At 48.8% G+C, this 18,115-nt stretch overlaps 4 protein-coding genes across 4 annotated transcripts; 3 read left to right on the forward strand and 1 right to left on the reverse strand.

Annotated features, from left to right (window-relative positions):
• Positions 1 to 1,495: 1,495 nt before the first annotated feature.
• On the forward strand, positions 1,496 to 2,632 carry PHYSODRAFT_295032 (hypothetical protein; the record flags this gene model as incomplete). Its single annotated transcript, XM_009519130.1, has 3 exons — positions 1,496 to 2,017; positions 2,120 to 2,286; positions 2,386 to 2,632. The coding sequence occupies 3 exons, from the start codon at positions 1,496 to 1,498 to the stop codon at positions 2,630 to 2,632; spliced, it is 936 nt and encodes a 311-aa protein (XP_009517425.1).
• Positions 2,633 to 9,978: 7,346 nt separating this feature from the next.
• PHYSODRAFT_387567 (hypothetical protein) lies at positions 9,979 to 10,347 on the forward strand (the record flags this gene model as incomplete). Its single annotated transcript, XM_009519131.1, has 1 exon — positions 9,979 to 10,347. A coding segment is annotated over one exon (369 nt), but the record flags the coding sequence as incomplete, so codon positions are not given.
• A 2,251-nt stretch (positions 10,348 to 12,598) lies between these two features.
• PHYSODRAFT_323584 (hypothetical protein) lies at positions 12,599 to 13,591 on the reverse strand (the record flags this gene model as incomplete). The annotated part of the gene is made up of 1 exon (XM_009519132.1): positions 12,599 to 13,591. One exon carries the CDS (start codon positions 13,589 to 13,591, stop codon positions 12,599 to 12,601), a length of 993 nt encoding a protein of 330 aa, XP_009517427.1.
• A 2,956-nt stretch (positions 13,592 to 16,547) lies between these two features.
• Positions 16,548 to 18,104, forward strand: PHYSODRAFT_310210 (hypothetical protein; the record flags this gene model as incomplete). Its single annotated transcript, XM_009519133.1, has 3 exons — positions 16,548 to 17,700; positions 17,773 to 17,835; positions 17,911 to 18,104. The coding sequence occupies 3 exons, from the start codon at positions 16,548 to 16,550 to the stop codon at positions 18,102 to 18,104; spliced, it is 1,410 nt and encodes a 469-aa protein (XP_009517428.1).
• Positions 18,105 to 18,115: the final 11 nt, after the last annotated feature.

Genomic DNA, 18,115 nt, shown 5'->3' on the forward strand with positions numbered 1-18,115 from the left:
TAGAATTTGCAAGCGGCTTTGTGCTCAAATTCCTCAAGTGGGGACGTCGTCCAAAACTCTGTGGTCAGCATAGTTTTGGGGGTCGACCCCTAAAGCAACATGAGCGCAGCGACCGTGATGCTCCGCTAGTGTACCAGATAATGTCCAGATGGAAGTGATTTATGTGCATCCAAACCACTAACAAATACACACACAAAAATACAGTATAAGCCCAGCCGGTGAGCTCAATACTAAAAGTTACCACTCAATAAAAATAAAAATAATAGTAGTACTGTACTGTACTGTAGATGAGACAGTATGCCCGCCACCGATGTCCACTAGTTTGTTGAGTTGAGACCGCCCTTGTGGCGGTGATCGGCTTCCTCGAGGTGGCAGTGTTGAGCGCGACGGAGGAGGAGGAGAAGAAGGAGGTGATAGCAGCGGCGATGGTAGAGGAGGAGACCAGCGTAGTGTCAAGCCCAAGACGGCGGAGACGTCGCCGACGCAGGAGGCTGCCAGGGAGCCACCGGCTACGCAGTTCAGCATCACACCGACGGCCAGTGCGCTGGCGATCAGCTTGTTTAAGGCGGCGGGCGCTGGTGCGCTTGACCAGGCGCACGCCGTCGTCTCCCCCCCGGCAACTCCGTGATGATGACGACGGAAAAAGAGATCGTGACGATGGTGGGAGGGGGGGGGGGCAGAGTCCATGGAGTCGTCGTATCCGAGACGGCGGACACGTACCGATGCCGGAGTCTGCCACCGCGATGCTCTCGACGTCGATAAGCTCCATGCCGACTACCGGTATGGCGATGCCGGCACTTTCGAGTGCTGCGCGCTGTTTGTGGCCGAGAAGGCAACGGCGGACGGAGTGTTACACTGCGTGGACGGCTCCGTGACGACGGTGAGGTGTACGGGCACGAGCATGTGCCAGACATACCACAGAGATGATGGTAGAGAATTTTATGCAAAATTATATGTAATTTTACGTGTTGGAATTCGTAGTAATCGTACTGTGGGCGTCTTGTGGTGCTTGAATGGCCTCGGATTTGTTGGTAGTGGACATTAGCGGCCCCTAATTCACTGCTTTGTCAGGTCCTCACGTGAATGCGCGCTCGCTGGTGACAAACGTAAAAACTATTTATCAGTGTAATAAATATAAAAAAATATTCTTACGTGAATACGCACCTTCGTGAGCGTGAGCGTGACAGATTGCTTCGGATGCATAGGGGGAGTTCATTTGTTGGGTTGGCGTCAAGTCGACCATACGTCAGATAGCAGTAGAGCTGATACAATGTTTTGTTGAGGCGCCTAGGATGGGGGACTCTGTGGAGAAGGCGGCTCCTGCCTTCACTAAGCTCGCTTCCGTATCGCTCCCACTCGCATGGATCTTCATGGCATTCCTCGCAAATCATGCTTTTGATCCACGAAAGACTACATCCACACAGCTCTGTACAACCTCACACACAAAACTATAGTCACACAATGAACGTACGAGTATCGTACAACATTACGAGATATGAACAGTCCTATCGGCCAAAATTGGTCAAATTGTGGTCTAGAATATATGTCCATAAGAGAGGGGCCCGGTAGTCGAAGAGTTAATCTTTCCAGGTCGAGCCATACCACAGGAATTACCACTGAAATCCGTGTCACCAGATATAATAATTTTAAGCTACGGCCGTATACAAGCCGTCGCCCGCGCCGAGTATTGTCAAGCAACCCTAGCAGTATTTCCTGTTCCGAGAGGGATATACGGTCTTACGCTAAGCGTTGCCTTATTGGATTACAATGTGGAGGAGACTACGAAGAAATTGTGAAACCACTGGACTTGGCGGCAAAGCTTATTTCGGTTGCGCAAGAGTGCATGCGTGGTGCTCGTGCGAAAAAAGAATTGTGTCGCGGCTGGGCAAAGCGGCCTAAAAAAGGTTTTATGTACGGCCCAAAATACATGAATCTTTATAAAGGCGAGGTTGAAGAAATGTTTCAGCAGGGCGAGAATGATGCTGGTAATAAGCTCGGCCCTGCGCGCATGCTAGAGGTGCTATCACGAAAATGTCCTCGTCGACCCAACTTGCCTGGCGAAAACGAGATACGAGCCAAGCTTTCAACGCTGACACATAAGGTAAAAAAACAATCTAAGCAAAAGCAACCGTCGATCGTCAAGAAAAGTAAGGGCAACAAATCCAGAAAAGTTACCGCAAAGCCGTCTCCTCGGCCAAAACCAGCTCTTCGCGCGAGGGCGACAGTAAAGCTGAGCCCCAAACAGGGCATCCAATCACTATCTGCGCAAGCCGAGAAAAATACTAGGTAAGTACATGCCTGGTCCCACTACTACTCAATTTAACTAACGCTACCTGCAGCGCTATTTGAACTATGACTTCCACGATCACTGATTGCAACAAAGAGTGACCACCCCCTCAAAGTTGTTGCGAGAACTTATGAAGGCAGCGAGCCTGTCCGGGAATGCATGACTACTGTCACCTTGGTCGAGGCTATTGGACCAGATACATACATGCCTTCAAAATCCATGAAGTCACTGACGGCCCGACGGATTCAAGACACTCAATATGGTGAATCAGGCGACTGGGACCCCGGTGCTGAATGCAGACATTTCTTGTTTACAAATATCTTTAGTAGGTCAAGATTGAGATAGTGAGACTTTACTTATCGATAGCGGGCTTTCGTCCGACTGCAAGTAAAAAGTGTATTTGTCCTGTTTCCATTGTGTATCGAACTTCTAACGCCCAGGCATAATTCTAACTCTATCGACACCATATATGCAGTGGTTTGAAAAAAGTGACAGCAGCACTTGCAGCTCCAGAATTGTTTTCCAGTGAGTTTGGTAATCGTTTGTCTTCGGTTCCACTGCTAATGGATGATCAACACCGGATGTAAGGAAACTTGATTCGTTGTTCTGTATTAGGCGAGCGGTGGTGTCAGTTTGATGAATAATTGATTCGTTGGTGTGTTGTCTTATTCCGTTTGCTGTCGTGGAACAGCCTTTCATTCCGTAGGGCCACCTCATGTGTCAGCACCAAGCGTACACAACGATCATAAACTTGGGGACGGGGACGGGGGCGGGGGAGGGGAGGGGGGGTACAGATCTCTATATCAAATCGAGTGGGTGAATCACCTTAGACTCTGTAGAGGGCCGGTAACCCGGTACACGTGTAGTTAAGGGTCCAGCATATCGATAGTAATCTACGAAAATAACTTTCGAACATTCAAAGGTCACAGTAAATTACGCATGGATCGCAATCTTTGCACTGTCATTCGTCACGGTCTAGGGCATATAAGAAACTGTAAGCACCTTCGTTCTGCTTAGAATCGCACAGTCTTTTCAATGGTATTCATCTCAGCTTCTGCGCAAGTCTGTGACAGGAGTCGATTTCGAGGTTTCTCCAGAAATTTTATTTTTAGGTACATGGATAGGGTCCGCGTCTGTTAATTTGTCCTTACCCACCCCAATCTGGGATGGGAAGCATATATAGGATTGACGCTGTCAGAAACGCAGATATTTGCTTGGGGTGAGGCCTCAGACCATATACGTCACTTACCTTGTACGCTCAAAGCCGTGTACGTGCTGGGTCTCCGTCGCTGTGCTTCAACTTGGCTGGGTCAGAGCTGCTACGCACATATTCCTTGCGCCATCTTTCATGAGCGACGCATGCCCACAGCATTCACGCTCCTGGTTTACCGTGGTGCCTTTGTCTGCGTGGCCGTTAAGCTGCCTCTCCGTATCTATCAGCCTTGGTAGAAGATGTCGTCGGCCACGTTGGCGCAGGCCAGACCGGGTCGCAGGAGAGTCCTAGATGCTGGATGTGCACCCACGTCCATGTAGAAGTCTGGTACAACACGGTTGCCAAGCTGCTGGCGAAGCAGCGCTCCTCGGCGCAGACGTGCAGCAGGTCCATGGCGCTTGGAATCTCTCGGGTCGCTCATGAAGCACCATAGCCGCTGACTAGCTTGTTTTATCGATATGACTCGCTCGAATTCTTCTTTCATGCAACCCCAGACGCTCGGCCGCGATTGCTTGGCTTTGGCGCACTTAGTTGACAAAACATCTCACTGCGCAGGTCAGCAGCCTCTATCATAGCACTGACAAGCACACCTCCAGCTGCATGACACATCCGTCGCTTGCTTTCAGCACCAACAGGGGCTTGCCTTCATCAACGTGCACACCAGTACTTAAACCATAGAAAGAGCAGCAGGGCGTCACCGTACCTGCTTGGGTGCTTGGGGACCGTCGTGGCTATGTGGGCGAATTTAGGGTGTCGTTGCTGCGCAAAAGCATCTTGTTCGAGTTAATGCAGAACCTCAGGGACGGTCAGCAACGCCGCACGCGTCACAGGCATGGTGCGGTTGTGGCGGGTATCGCTATGCGAGAAGTACAGCAGGACGGCGCCCGAGTTGACCACGTGCTTACCCGCACACGTGAGGCATAACGTTGAAACCGTGCCCTTCAGCACCATAAAGCCGTCGGGGACACGCTTCTTGAGCTCGATCTCCCGGACGAGCCAATGGGACCGATCCATCCGCCGACGCTGCCACGGGGTATGCTCTCGAACTTGATCTTAAAATCCCCCGACCACCATGAAAACCGCTGCACTCACGCTCGTCACCGCAGCATACGCACTGTCCTGAAGGTCGCCCCATTCACGCTCGCCGGCGTATGCCCCGCAAGATCAATATGGGCGCTGTCACACCGCTGCATGTCGGGACTCCCGACTCGGGACACTGGAATCCAAAGATCTGATATATCCAACTGTTTCCAGGTTTTTTTTACATTTTTACAGGCGTTTCCACTTAAATTAAGTAAAAAGGTACGTAAAAAGCCAACACTGGCCGTGGTGAGTAATAACATGGATAAAGTTGAAGACATGGATCGGGGGGGGGGGGGGCTCTGGTTTGCACTGTGGAGCGTGGCCCTTCTGGAGGCTCGGATCGAAAAGTGAAACGTGGTCTGCAAATAGAAGTGGCGAAAACGTGAGCGATGCAAGACTTCCGGAATATTTTGAGCAAGCTGACCAAGGTTCCTGGTAAGCTACACAGCGCCCATGCCAAATGCGAATCCGAGAATCCAAATGTGAGGGGTGGTATGTGCAAGGATTGCAAGGGCGTAAGGGGGATCGTTTAAATCAAAGATCCGGCGTCTGTGTCGATGTTGTATTACCAGCGATTGGACGTGGATTCCTCGTTTGATTTCGGAAGCGCGTTCAAGAAGGCGATGTGTCGCGAGTGTGAAAAAAGAGCACATATGGATTCTCGGGATTGAGCCCCTTCTCGGTGGACCTCAAGACGTCGCCGGATGCTGACAAGATGGCGCAGAAAAGGTGATCGAGGATGACGCGGTAAAGGGTGTAGCTTGGTTGTTTGGAGCATTCATCGTGAACACACGGCGCGTGATAATATATTCCATGATGGCCAGGTGACTGCCGAAGTCATATGCCAGCGAGCTGGGGGTTGGTCGCAATGGTGCCGTGGACAAGAGCGATCAAACGCGTAGTGTTATAGATGTCGCTGAATGGTGAAAGAGTGAACAACAGACCGGTATTATCCCTTTCGCAAGCCACATCGATAATTTATAGTATACAAGCTTAGTGATTAATTTTCAAAAGATCATATTTTCATCTCTTTGTGAATTCACGGCACTGTTTTGGCATGGTTACATAGTGTATGGACGGATAATATAAAACTAAATTCTGCGCCTATTTTTTTACTTATTTTGATAATCGTGCAAAAGGACAAAAACTACTTGCACCGCGAAAACATTAAATTCCACACATTTACATACATTCATTCATCCATCCATCCATCCATCCATCCATCCATCCATCCATCCATCCATCCATCTCGGTTCTATCTCTATTTGCATCATTTATCCATAAAGAAACCAAAACCATTTTTCAGAAATCTAAACCATTTTTCTAAGCCAACCAAGTCATGTAAAAAAACAAATCATCATTCTTCTTCTATTGAGGTCTCCAACTCTGAATAGGCCCATATGCTCAGACTACTCCGGTACGTATTTGGAGTGAACGCGCATGCAGCTGGCTCTGGGTGGAGCAGAGCCGAGATCCCTTTCGGGTGGGTGGTGCTCCTAGCGGGGAGGGGGTCGAGATCATTCGTTTGGTGTGGGGATGCCCCCTTCGTCCCTAGTGCTATTCGCGCGCGGTGCCAGCACCTGAAGTCGCCACAATCTCTGTACCTAATGCTTCTAACTCAATCTAATGTCCAGAAACACACTCGATGATTGAATGGTCGGTCGAAACTGCAACGGACCTGCGTCATCATGACGGTGCCAAAATGTATATAATTACCGTCATCACCGACTTGATCGAATCTGTATTTGCATTTGGTTCAAATTATGACTGGGAATGGGGAGTCAACGCTAGGCTCGAGTCGATAAAAAAAACAATCGTTGTTTGAATAATAAAGACGGAAGACATGAACTTTCAAGTTAAATATACCGTAAAAAACGGTTTCAGTGCGACACCGGTTTTCCACTAGCAAGGCCATTTTATTCACCGTTATTAGATTATAGAGGCGTCTAAGGACCTTTCAGTCAATCAAAATTGCGTATCAAGACAGCTGGGCTCGGCTATTAATTAACACTGTGTCGCACTGAATCAGTATATTACGGTATAATTATAGAATATCAGAGTAACCTCATTCCATGTTGGAGCACTCGTAACTTTATTATAAAGCTACCTGCAGCTACTGCTCTTTCTTGTAATTGTTTTCCTCAGCCTCCGCCTGCACATACCTCTTTTCGAAAGCGCTGCCTTGGTCAACACACTCCTTCCAGTATGCTTTGCGTACCGAGGTCGGTAGAGACCGCATAAGCTCATGCGTTCCTCCCAGTGGACCGTAGCCACGCAGCCGCCCTTTTCGTTCTCGTCGTGCGCAACAATTCTTTCACGGGTAGGCTGAGCCAGGGGCTGGCTTAGACGGTAGCGCCAGCCCTGCCAGGACCAAGGTCTTCTTCGTCACCTCACGCTTCGTGAGGCGACGCGGTGCGAGTAGAATTTTTTTCGCCGCCCGCTCCAAGTCGTGCAGGGAGCGTGCCTACGTCTCCGCATGCATCTTGACGGTTTTCCCGGAAGCCACAGACCAGCGAGCTTCGGGTCAGCCGCGATGTTGGCATGGGCCATGGCGAGAAACTTCTTGTTGATGGTGGTGTACATCTTGTTGTTTTGAGAAGTGTGAGCAATAAACATGTATTAATAATAAACTCCTTACATTAAGTATCCATCCATCTGGGTCCTATCTCTATTTGCATCGTTTACCCATCGCCGGAAAAATAAATCTAGAGAATTGTTCTCGGCCAATCGCCGTGGAATAAAAACTACTTGACAAAATTCGACCATACTTATGCTCAGCGTGGTCCATTCTAAACTTTCAGCGGTACGTACACAGCCATGCTCGTCGATATACGCTTGAGGCTTGCTCTAGGAGGAGCACCGACGAGATCCCCATGCGGGTGGGAGGAGCTCCTGGGGGGGGGGGGGGGGTAGCGTGGCGGAACCTCACTTCCCATACTGTGGCTGCTGGTGGTTTATCACCAACCCTCTTTACTTAGAAGGAATGTAGGCCAGGTGTATATACAGCGGAAATGCATAACGGGCGTGAAAGAGCTTTTATTTCACTATTCATGGGTATGCAAGCGCTTGGAATGCAAATAAGGTAGCTAAAATCACTGTGATTCCCTAAATTGTCATTGCTTTGGTACATGATCGGGTAGAAAGAGAACAGATATTTGTACTAGTGTGCCAAATTTTTGTGGTTCGTCCACTGTTATATACATATCAGGCACTTCAAGACCATGCTTAGGACTTGCGGCCACCTACGCGGGGGTGAAGTGGTTGGGCAAAGTTCTTGCGAATAATGCTGTCTTGAGCACCGTTCACGTAGCGTCATGCGTCTAGATAGACTCCTAGCTATCTAGATATATATTTGTATTATGATTTGGCGACTTACCGCACTTATGTCTACCCGAAAACACCCTACCAAACGACAGTTTTGGTCCTTCTCAATCCAGAGGACCTGTGTTAAGGAACACCCTAAAAACATGAGCAAAAAAAAAACGACGTTAGGGGGGGGGCGCATTCGCTAAAAAAGCAAGGCACTGGTGGGATCTCGAAGTCGAGTGTGGATTTAATCCCTTGGTTCCCAAGATTGAGGCTCCGAAACACATAATCTACGGTACTTTATGTCGTAACTTACGACGTAAAAAAATAACTACGATTTTGTAAAGGCAAGACCTGTCCGTAACAAGAGAAGTCCCGCCAGAAATATAAGATTGTAGAGATCTCTGGGGGCACAAGGGTCGAAAACGACGCGGAGTACGCTGTATCTTACGACATTGAACGTAGAACGAGTGCATACTAATCCCAGATGGTGGATCAATAGGATTGGATAAAATGTTAGTTTCACCTGTTACTATCTGACCAACACCATTTCGCCAACACCAAAGACAGAGAAAAGGCTTGCCAAAGACGTGTGCAGCGTGCGCTCGTCGGTCTGGCTTTCTTCGGCATCACGGCACGAAAGACGCGTCGAAGACGAACTGTGAAAGTTTGTCTACGTTAGCAAATTCTTCTTGCATAGTATATATTACAGTAGGAAATTTAAACTTAGAGCTGCCCTCCCGTTTTAGACGACAAACGACTGTGGCCGCCAGATCCCCACAACTCCCTCCGAGGCCGCCGACGGCAGCGAGAACACCAAGGCCGCTGACGGTAGTAGCAACATCGACGCCGCCGATAACGGCGAAGGCCGACGAGACCGTCGGTAAAAGCGACACCGCCGACACCAACGGCAGTAGTGACCGGATTGATTGGCGAGACTTAGTCATACAACAAAATGAAAGGGTTCTGTGTTGCAGCAGCAGCTGAAGGTGTCGAAGTTACATCTATAGTCACCTACGACGAAGCGGACGTTCGCCTCCACAAGAGACGGACTACTCGGACAAGCTACCACGTACCAAAAAGCCGCATCAAATGGCGCGCAAGTCGTCGGGGTGCTGTTCGAGACTCAAAGCAGATCTACAGGGTCGCTAAAGCGATTTTACCACGCAAGTTGAGCGAGTCGATGCACGGCAATAGCGGGCCTTGAGTCCAGCGGGTACCGAAGACTGAAGACAAGCGACTAAACGAAGCTGAGGTTCACTTCCACGGCGAAGACCTGGGATATGGTGGGGAACCGCTTGTCCTTGGTGTTCCAACGGGGACCCTCCTGTCACTACCCACAGGATCAATTGAGTCGGTGTCGCCGGATGCCCGATCGGACGGCAACATATCCGACGGCTTCGAGATGCAAGGCTCGGATGACAAGCCATATTGCGCGCCTACATACGGCGCTACTGGCCTCGATGAACGTGCGTATGAGCATAGTGTAATTGACTTGATGTCAATGTCGTCCGGCTCAGTACTCGAGTCCCCACGTAAACGTGGAGAGGAGCATTCAGTTTTGGAGTAGGAGAACGGTAACGTCCGAGACAAAGACTACGGTGAATTTGGAGACGAAGGCAGCGGGATAGCGTGCGATGAAGGGTATAATGAAGTGCGCGGAGGAGGGCTTAGTGATCGGCATAATGATGAATACGATGAAGTGCAAGATGAAGACTGTGGTGACAAAAGTAAGGTTGATAATGATACGTCTGGGAAAATGAACGGAGTAATCGACTTGGTCTCAAGCGTGTCAGAACATAATGGGCGGGGCGGTGATAACCTTTCGACTGAACCACGCGAAGACAGCTTCGAATGTTCAGAACCGCGCGATGATAGCTTCGATTGTGCTGTTTGTGACTGTCGAGAGGAAAGCCACGAAGGAGATGAACCGTACGGCAGTGCGGACAATGCTAATAGCGGCTGTGAACGTAAAATCGATATCGACTACGAACTGGAACGCGACATCATGGTTCCATGGCCTGATTATATCCAGTGGGTACCGCACGTCAAAACTTCAAAGGACATCAGATTCAGGGACGAAGGTGCCGTTGACTGGTGTGGGTGCGAGGGGAGTTGCGAGGCTTACGTTTGCCCGAATTCCAGAACGGACATCTTCTGCGCGCCAAATAATTGTCTTGTTGGTTTGTTTTCCGGAAACCGACTCCGCGAACTTCCGCATGGGTTGGAGCTGCGAAAAACGAGTAGAGGTGTTGGGGTATTTGCAACACGGTTCTTTTCCAGCCATACCGTCATTGGCGAGTACTCCGGTGTGATGACTACGCACGATTTCAATAAGGATAAGGTGCGAACCAGCGACTACGTTCTGAAGTTGAACAAGCGGTCAATCAAGGGGAAGAGAGTTTACATTGACGCCAAAAATTGTAGAGCTATATCTAGATTCATGAATCACGCCTGCAAGCCTAATTGCAACTTCTACGAAGTCTACAATCGCAAAAATGTGGCGGTTTTAGAGATGCCGGAGCAGGAAATATCCCCAGATGAAGAGATCACTGTGGATTATGGTGATTTATGGTTTGCATGCTCGTGTAAGAGTGACGAGTGCCGCGGAGGTAGTGTTGAAGAGTAGCAATGCAAAGACTGCGTTAAATCACTTGATGGTAAAGCTCGTATTTAAATGTATGTTTAGTTGTGATCCACGACCTAGAATCAGTGAGGAGAACAGCAACTTTAATTGCATAGAACCTATTATAGATGCCCTGAAGAAGGTTCCTGGTGTACGCGGACAAGTTGAAACCACACCTCGTATCCAGAGATGAAGTTACGTTAACGTTTAAAGTAGCGTATATACCTTTTGAGACAAGGAACTATACAACTTCAAAGGTCGCACCCTGTAGCTTTCACGTTGTGATTGTTTTGTAAAACTAGCTGATCTTTAGCTTGCGTGCAACTCCGCTGTCAAAAGGAAACTACACGCTTTCCCCCTGCGCCCTTTCAGCCGAGGTTGTGTTACGCGAGGATACGAGACTCCGGAAATCGTCTTGGTGGGTCAGCAAATGTTTGTTATGAGCCTCCGCGCGTTCCTGCCTTTGCGACCAAAGTCGGTCTCTCTTGCGTTGATGCCGCGCCACGGCAATACGGTTCTTGTACTATTCATAAAGATATCCAGGATTTTGGAGTCTGGCGCACCGCATATTTCCAATTCGGTTCGGCGTAGGCATCATACCAACAGGTCGACTTCATCCCTTGGATATTCATCTTCCTGCTTGTTGATCAAACTCCCATCTCTCGAAGACTGCCAGTATCGTCCACGCATTGTCTTACCGGACTGAGTGCGCAAAAACTTTTCGTCATTGGCTGTACGTGCGGTCGGGGCCATGTCTTTCCGGGACCATGAATAAGCTTGGGCCTTTGCGTCTCCTTGGAGTCTGCAGAAAATCCAAAATCGACCTTGCATCTTTGCGGACAAAGTGTAAGTGACAAGATAGAGCTGACAGTATACGAAATGAATGGTCAATACCTACGAAATCAACTGTGATATCACCACAGGTAATAGATGATGTCATACGATACTAATTTAGCATTTACGGTATACTAGGATATGGTCACGGTACGATTTGAGCAAATTCGGTGCTATCCCACGAGCCCAAGTACCGTAAACGCTGATCGAATACTATTTAAGTCCAAGATACACCGTTGCGCAGAAGAGAATACTGAAGAATATCTCTGTGTCCCTCAGACACAATATTCGTGCAATGCGAACATGAAGTATATCATTGTGTTCCACTCGTTGTCGCGCTTCTGAAGTGACTACGCAACCTACTCTGTCTGGTCCTTGAAGATCACTGTGATGATTGGGGCTAACTACCAAGTGAGCGCGGGTCCAACGAACTGAGGCCGACCGACGGACCCTGTCGCTATACCAGGCTGCTTACGCTTTCGGCTCACCAGCACTTGTCTGCCTTCGCAATCAACTCGTCCAGTAACGTGAAGCGCATGTATGATGTGCACGCAGGCCCCAAATACAAACCAGAACTTGCAAGGGCACCATCTTGCTTGAAGATCAACTAGCCATCCTGTCAAAGGTTGGTTGAGCACTTCCCTTCGTGCGTAGTTCGACCCCATTTGAGCCGAAACAGCAATGCCGATTTCACTACGCTTGGTCGGATTGACTTGCACACGAGAGGCTGGCCACGACAGCACATTCACAACGAACCGCCCTTCCTGAGTAATGTACACTGCACTCGGCAGATTCCAAACTTGTAGTAAGTTTCCACGAGCCATTCCCTTTGCTCGCCGCACCAAAGCAGCCGCCGGAATGATCGTATAGAGGAAGGGGCGCAGGTTTCCGGAGTCGTGATGGCAACATTCACTTAGTTCTCGTAACAGGGTGCTCATCGTTAAACGCCGCCTCATCGTGTAGTCTCTTTTCAAGACGCTGTTAAACGTCTCAACGGGGTTGTTTGTTGTTGCGAATCCACTGGCGGTCGAAAAATTTTGCCAATTGCTGAATCGCCCATACAACCACTGTGCCTTAATGTATGACGCGAATCATTTTAGTAGCGGTTGCCCCGACCACGACTGCAACACATTCTCCCGCATCCACGCAAATTCGGTCTCGTTCGTTGCAAAGTGTAGATCATAGATGTCTTTGATTGCTTTAGCACACAGTTCCCCGGGTATGCCGCGTAGTGCCTCATGTACCTTCTTCATGACGTGAAAAAGCACATCAGACACTTGAACTGAGCGTTTGTTCCGAATACGGCGTTGAGCGCGTTGTATTGCGCTTGGTCCGCGTCTACCATGGAGAAGTAAACCACTAGCTTTTGCCCGGTTATCCATGTAAACAGTCGGTCCAGCGCGCGTAGAGCAGATTCATAGATCTCTTGGACTTCTTGAGAAACAATGAAGAGAGCCACCAAATGAAACCCGCGAGACTGATCCGAAATGCCGACAACCACGACTGGGTACTCAAGCCGATTAAGCTTGTAAGTTGCGTCAATGTGCAGGATGAAACTGTCGGGTGGGGCCGCCAGTCGAAACATCATCGCCTTTGAAGAGATGCCCACCAAAAACGGGTTCTCGTCGGATCCATCACCAACAAGCGGTCTCCCATGCATGTCGATCTCCCACGAAAATGTAAATGGCTGCGTCATTGGCTCTTCACCAGTGTAAGCTCTGTCCCCGATCCACTTTCTGATGTCATCAACGCGATCATGATTGTTCAGCATCGACCGCGAGTAGTTGTTGACGTAGTTTTGCACTGTCGTTAGACTCGGCAACAAATCCAGCGCTACACCAAACTGCCTGGACAGGGCGTGCCGGATACGCATGGGCCTCAAACGTTCCTCCGTCAGCTCTCGACAGAATTGCTTCTGGGCGCTGCTTAGCTTGAGCCGCTTTGGGGAGGAGGCCTGGCTGAAATGCTCTTCTTGTTCTAGGATTGTAGTCCTGCGTGTTTTCAGGCACACCAGTAGATTGCCGCGCCAAGGGCACGCCTGCGACAGAGCTAAAGCACACGTGGTAGATACGAACTTGAGCAGTGGATAGCGCATGTCTTGGTCTCCGCTGTAGGCGCAGATAGTGCACATGACTGGATCGCTCCTGTGGATCTGATACGACTTCATGTTCTCGAGAATATCGATTCCTTCAGCTTCAGTGACGTAGACGGCAATTTCGCTCCAAGGCTTGCGAGGTGCCATCGCGCTTAACGTGCTCAACTCGGCGCTCCACAGTGTATGTATGCCGTTCGTCATCCCACCCTCTCATTTGCTTGTTTGTGGCGTCCGTCAGTCACATAAGCCTGCCCATATGCGTACGGTGCGATACGCTGCGCCCCTGTCTTGTGTGCTTGCATAGCACACACACATATAGCAAATCTATGGTGTATTCACGGCACTGCTGGGTGTTTTCGCGAGCTTTGTAGTGCTGCCACAGATTCGTGGTGAAGCCACTGTACGGTTTGGTAAAAGTAACGCGTCCTCATAGGATTGGTACAATACACAAAACGTCCAGCTTTCGCGATGTTGATACACTCCACGACAAAAAGATATGGACACCACCAAAAGTGGCTGTAACTTCGTCATTTTTTATCGTTGTAAGGTGCGGTTTGGACTAGAGTTGCAGAACACGCTGATAAAAATATGCACGCTACTAACACGCGCGCTTTTGCGCTTCTTCAGGTAGCTCACATACAAATCACTGGTTCTGCCCAGGTGACAAAACTTATGGACAGCTAATCCCCATACAAAATGCTATATTAACCAAAACCCCTTACAAATGATACAACTTGGACTTTGTATGGGGCGACATTGGAACCCATGATTTCTCCACTCTACCTTAGTACTGAGCCATATATCATCGACCAACAGTTTAAAATGGAGAAGACAATCGTATATCCAAGAGATAGCAGCATACAGAGCTACAAATTGGCACTAACTAGGATGCAACTGAACGTGCCTCGCAAATCATCAGATAATGCAAGGTAGCCACCACTCGAAATTTCAGTCGCTTACTACTTGCTCAGTTTTGTGCGATGGTCGATGTATTTATTACAGGTTACTAAACACACCTTCTAGTACACGATAATGCCATCAGATCTTTGTCTAACGTCGCGAGTATCGCCGTGAGGCTGGTTCCTTTGTCGCCCCATACAAAGTCCAAGTTGTATCATTTGTAAGGGGTTTTGGTTAATATAGCATTTTGTATGGGGATTAGCTGTCCATAAGTTTTGTCACCTGGGCAGAACCAGTGATTTGTATGTGAGCTACCTGAAGAAGCGCAAAAGCGCGCGTGTTAGTAGCGTGCAGATCTTTATCAGCGTGTTTTGCAACTCAAGTCCAAACCGCACCTTAAAACGATAAAAAATGACGAAGTTACAGCCACTTTTGGTGGTGTCCATATCTTTTTGTCGTGTAGTGTAGATGACAGCAAGACTCTAATCGTCAAATCATCAATATTTAGCCAATCAAAACGTTTACCTCTCACTTATGCACAACACATCTCTGATGACAGCTCCATATCCGGGTTTTTGTTCAATTCTGATTTTTACCTCTCTTGTTTATACTTTTGCTGACGACAATACACTTGATTAAAGTATAGCAATCTCGTTTCGAGGCTAACGCTATTGTTAATTGAGCTATGTCGTATTATACGACATTGGGATTTCGCATATGAGACGGTTTCAAACGAAATGATGCTTAGGCGCCATTTGGAGTTATCGAGATAATCGCGTTTGAAGTTGACCGATCAATTTTCGGAAATAACCGGACATCAAAATTTTGAAAGTGAAAAGCACACGTAAAAAGCGTAAAAGCACTCTGATTTACTTTCTTTTAGCGCGAGCTTTCCGATAATATACAGTACGTTAAAAAATGAAAAAATATTGAGGTCACACGCCCCAAATAAAATCGTGAATTTAGGGGGTCCGAAAATGGAGATAATTTTTCTAGACCGATGTCACTCCGGGAGTTCTTAACGTTTCAATGCATTCGATAGCTTAAACGAAGCACAAGACACGCCTCTTTCGATTGATGCGGTTAAATCGCGATTCGTACTTAGGTTCGTAAGCATCTTTTCGTTTGAAACCGTCTCATATAAATGCCGCCCCTTATGTGCAGCGTCAAAAATACGAGAACTTAGACTATTGCGCTGTATTTACAATTCGCTTTGGGCGAGTGACATCAAGCGACAAAGTGTAACAAAATGTAAGGCAGATTTCGTAATGGGGCCCGCCAACTTAAAATACACAGCTATTTTGAAAGACGGAAGTCCATTTTCATACCTGCTACGTTGGTTTCGCTGCTATAGGTGATTCAGTGCAGCTGCATTGAGGCTCGACGCTGTGGCCTCGCTAGAAATTCAGCGAGCGCCATGGACCTGGGACCGACACTACCGGAGCAGGATCAGCGCTATGATCCATCTGCGTCAATGGCGGCGGGTCAAAACGGTGAGCATCGAGGATCAAGCAAAACCGCGGGGTTAAACGAGCGACTGGACCAAATGCAAGCCGACATTCGAGCTACGCATAAAATGATGCGCGACTTGAGCGCACTTGTCCGGCGCCAGCTTGAGGTAAAATATCGTTTTAACAGCGTAGGGAATATTTTTTAATGGTGTTAATTACTTGTTACTCAGACGACGAAAGGCAGGAGTCGAAGTCTAAACCCCGAAAATTCGTCTCCTACCAACTTCCCGCTCCTAACCAAAACACCATCGCTACGGTCGATGGCGCCGAATGGAGTCAACCCGCTCAACCTCTTGCCGTCGGACCCTCCTCTCCGTAGTCTCGACTCTACTGCCAGTTTTCGCACGGACACACGACCGGCAACACAAACTGACGAGCGACGAAGTCGAATCGATACAAGTCCAGAGTCTGCAATGTCGCTCGTATCGCCCTCCGACCTAAAGAAGAAAAACCTTGCCGAGTTGCGCTGGGCCATGATCCGAGATAGTCGCAGGAGCAAAATTGATACCCCCGAGGAGCCTTTGGCAATTGTGAAGACGAAGCAAGTCGAGACAACGCCGACCAAACAGCGCAATACTCTCGACAATGACCCTGACAAGCAGGATCAAAAGGCTGAGGTCTCGCGTCGCTTCTCGATTTCCTCCAACCTGAAGAAGCCGGAGGTCCTTCCCCCCAGAAAGCGATTGAAAAGCATGTTTGTCAAGACCCAGCGAACCGATGCGACGGTCTCGCCGGAAGATATTTTATCAGCGCGGAACCTTGACGGTGAGCTTGGGCGATTCACGCTGCGTCATGATTCATCATATCGTTATGCGTGGGACTTGCTGATCATGACTATGATCCTGCTTGATGTTATTCTGACTCCGCTGTCATTGGGCTTCAACTTTACCCCCAAGTTCATGGATGGGCTGAATATCCTCGGAACTATTCTTTTCGTGATCGACTTTATCGTGCACATTTTCTCATCGTACACAGACGAACGTGGCGACCTCATCTCCGGACCCAAAAAGACGGCAATGAATTATCTGCTAAGTGGTTGGGCTATACCCGACTTTCTCAGTTGGTTCCCTTTCGAGCTGTTTGCGTCGTCTAGTAAAGGTCGCGTTCTCAGCTTCACCAAGATCTTCCGACTTGCCAAAGTGAGCCAGCTTGCGCGGAGGATTAACTCTGCAAAGAAGGCCGGGATTCTGAGATTTATCCTACTGCTGGGTATCGTATTGACGGTCGTGCATCTTCTAGCCTGTTACTGGAGCTGGGTGGCGCATGGGTGGCGTTCTCATCTGGAGGAAAATACTTTCGTGCCGCAGTCGCTGTTTGAGAAGTATGCCCTGTGTTGGTCGCTCGTGGTTGGATGCCTGAATGCAAGTCCACCGCCAATGTTTACCGCCGTCGAACAAATATCTGTAGCATGCTTTATGCTGATAGGTAACATCCTCCAGGCTAGCGTCTTCGGTTCTGTGGCGGTACTTATTTCCTCCTTCGATGAAGATGAGGCCGCGTACAACAAGAAGCTAATATCAACGTCGGAGCGTTGTCACTTCCTGGGTATTTCGGTCGAGCTTACCAAGCGAATTCGCGGATACTATGAAAATCTCTGGCGCGAGACTAAGAGCGTGAACACCGACGCTGATTCGTTCATCAATGAACTCTCGCCAGCGCTTATTTGTGAGGTGAAGTTCCAGCTCTATCGAGAAATGATCAAGCAGATTCCGTTCTTGTCGTCGAAGACGTTGGCTCCGGCTGTGATCGAGATGCTGATATTGCACCTGCGGACAGTCATTTACATGCAAGATGATGTCTTGATTCGCAAGGGTGAATACGGAGACTGGATGGCTTTCATCGGGAGTAAAGTTAAGTTGTGTGTTTTAATTTGATTTATTGCGGTCCTGATGGCTAACTGCACTCTTCATTCCACAGGTTCAGTGGCGGTTCTCGACCCGAATACGAACACCCGCAAGATCATCCGAATTCTTCGCAAAGGTGACCACTTCGTTTTTTTATTATTTTGAAATGTTCTGACATAGCTAATACGATCGATCGCGCCGCGACTTCTAGGCGACTACTTCGGAGAGATGGCACTGTTGCAGCGTGCCAAGCGTTCAACAACTGCAGTCGCGCTTACCTGGGTGCAGATCCACGTCCTTTGCCGAGCCGATCTCGACAGTGTCAAGGAGCAATACCCGACCCAGACCGAGATTCTCGAGCGCGAGATCAACAAGTACATGCAGTCCAAGGTTCGATACAAGTAGAGCGTATCAGT

The sequence above is a fragment of the Phytophthora sojae genome (genome assembly GCF_000149755.1).
Source record: "Phytophthora sojae unplaced genomic scaffold PHYSOscaffold_1, whole genome shotgun sequence".
In the NCBI taxonomy this organism is placed as follows: domain Eukaryota; phylum Oomycota; class Peronosporomycetes; order Peronosporales; family Peronosporaceae; genus Phytophthora; species Phytophthora sojae.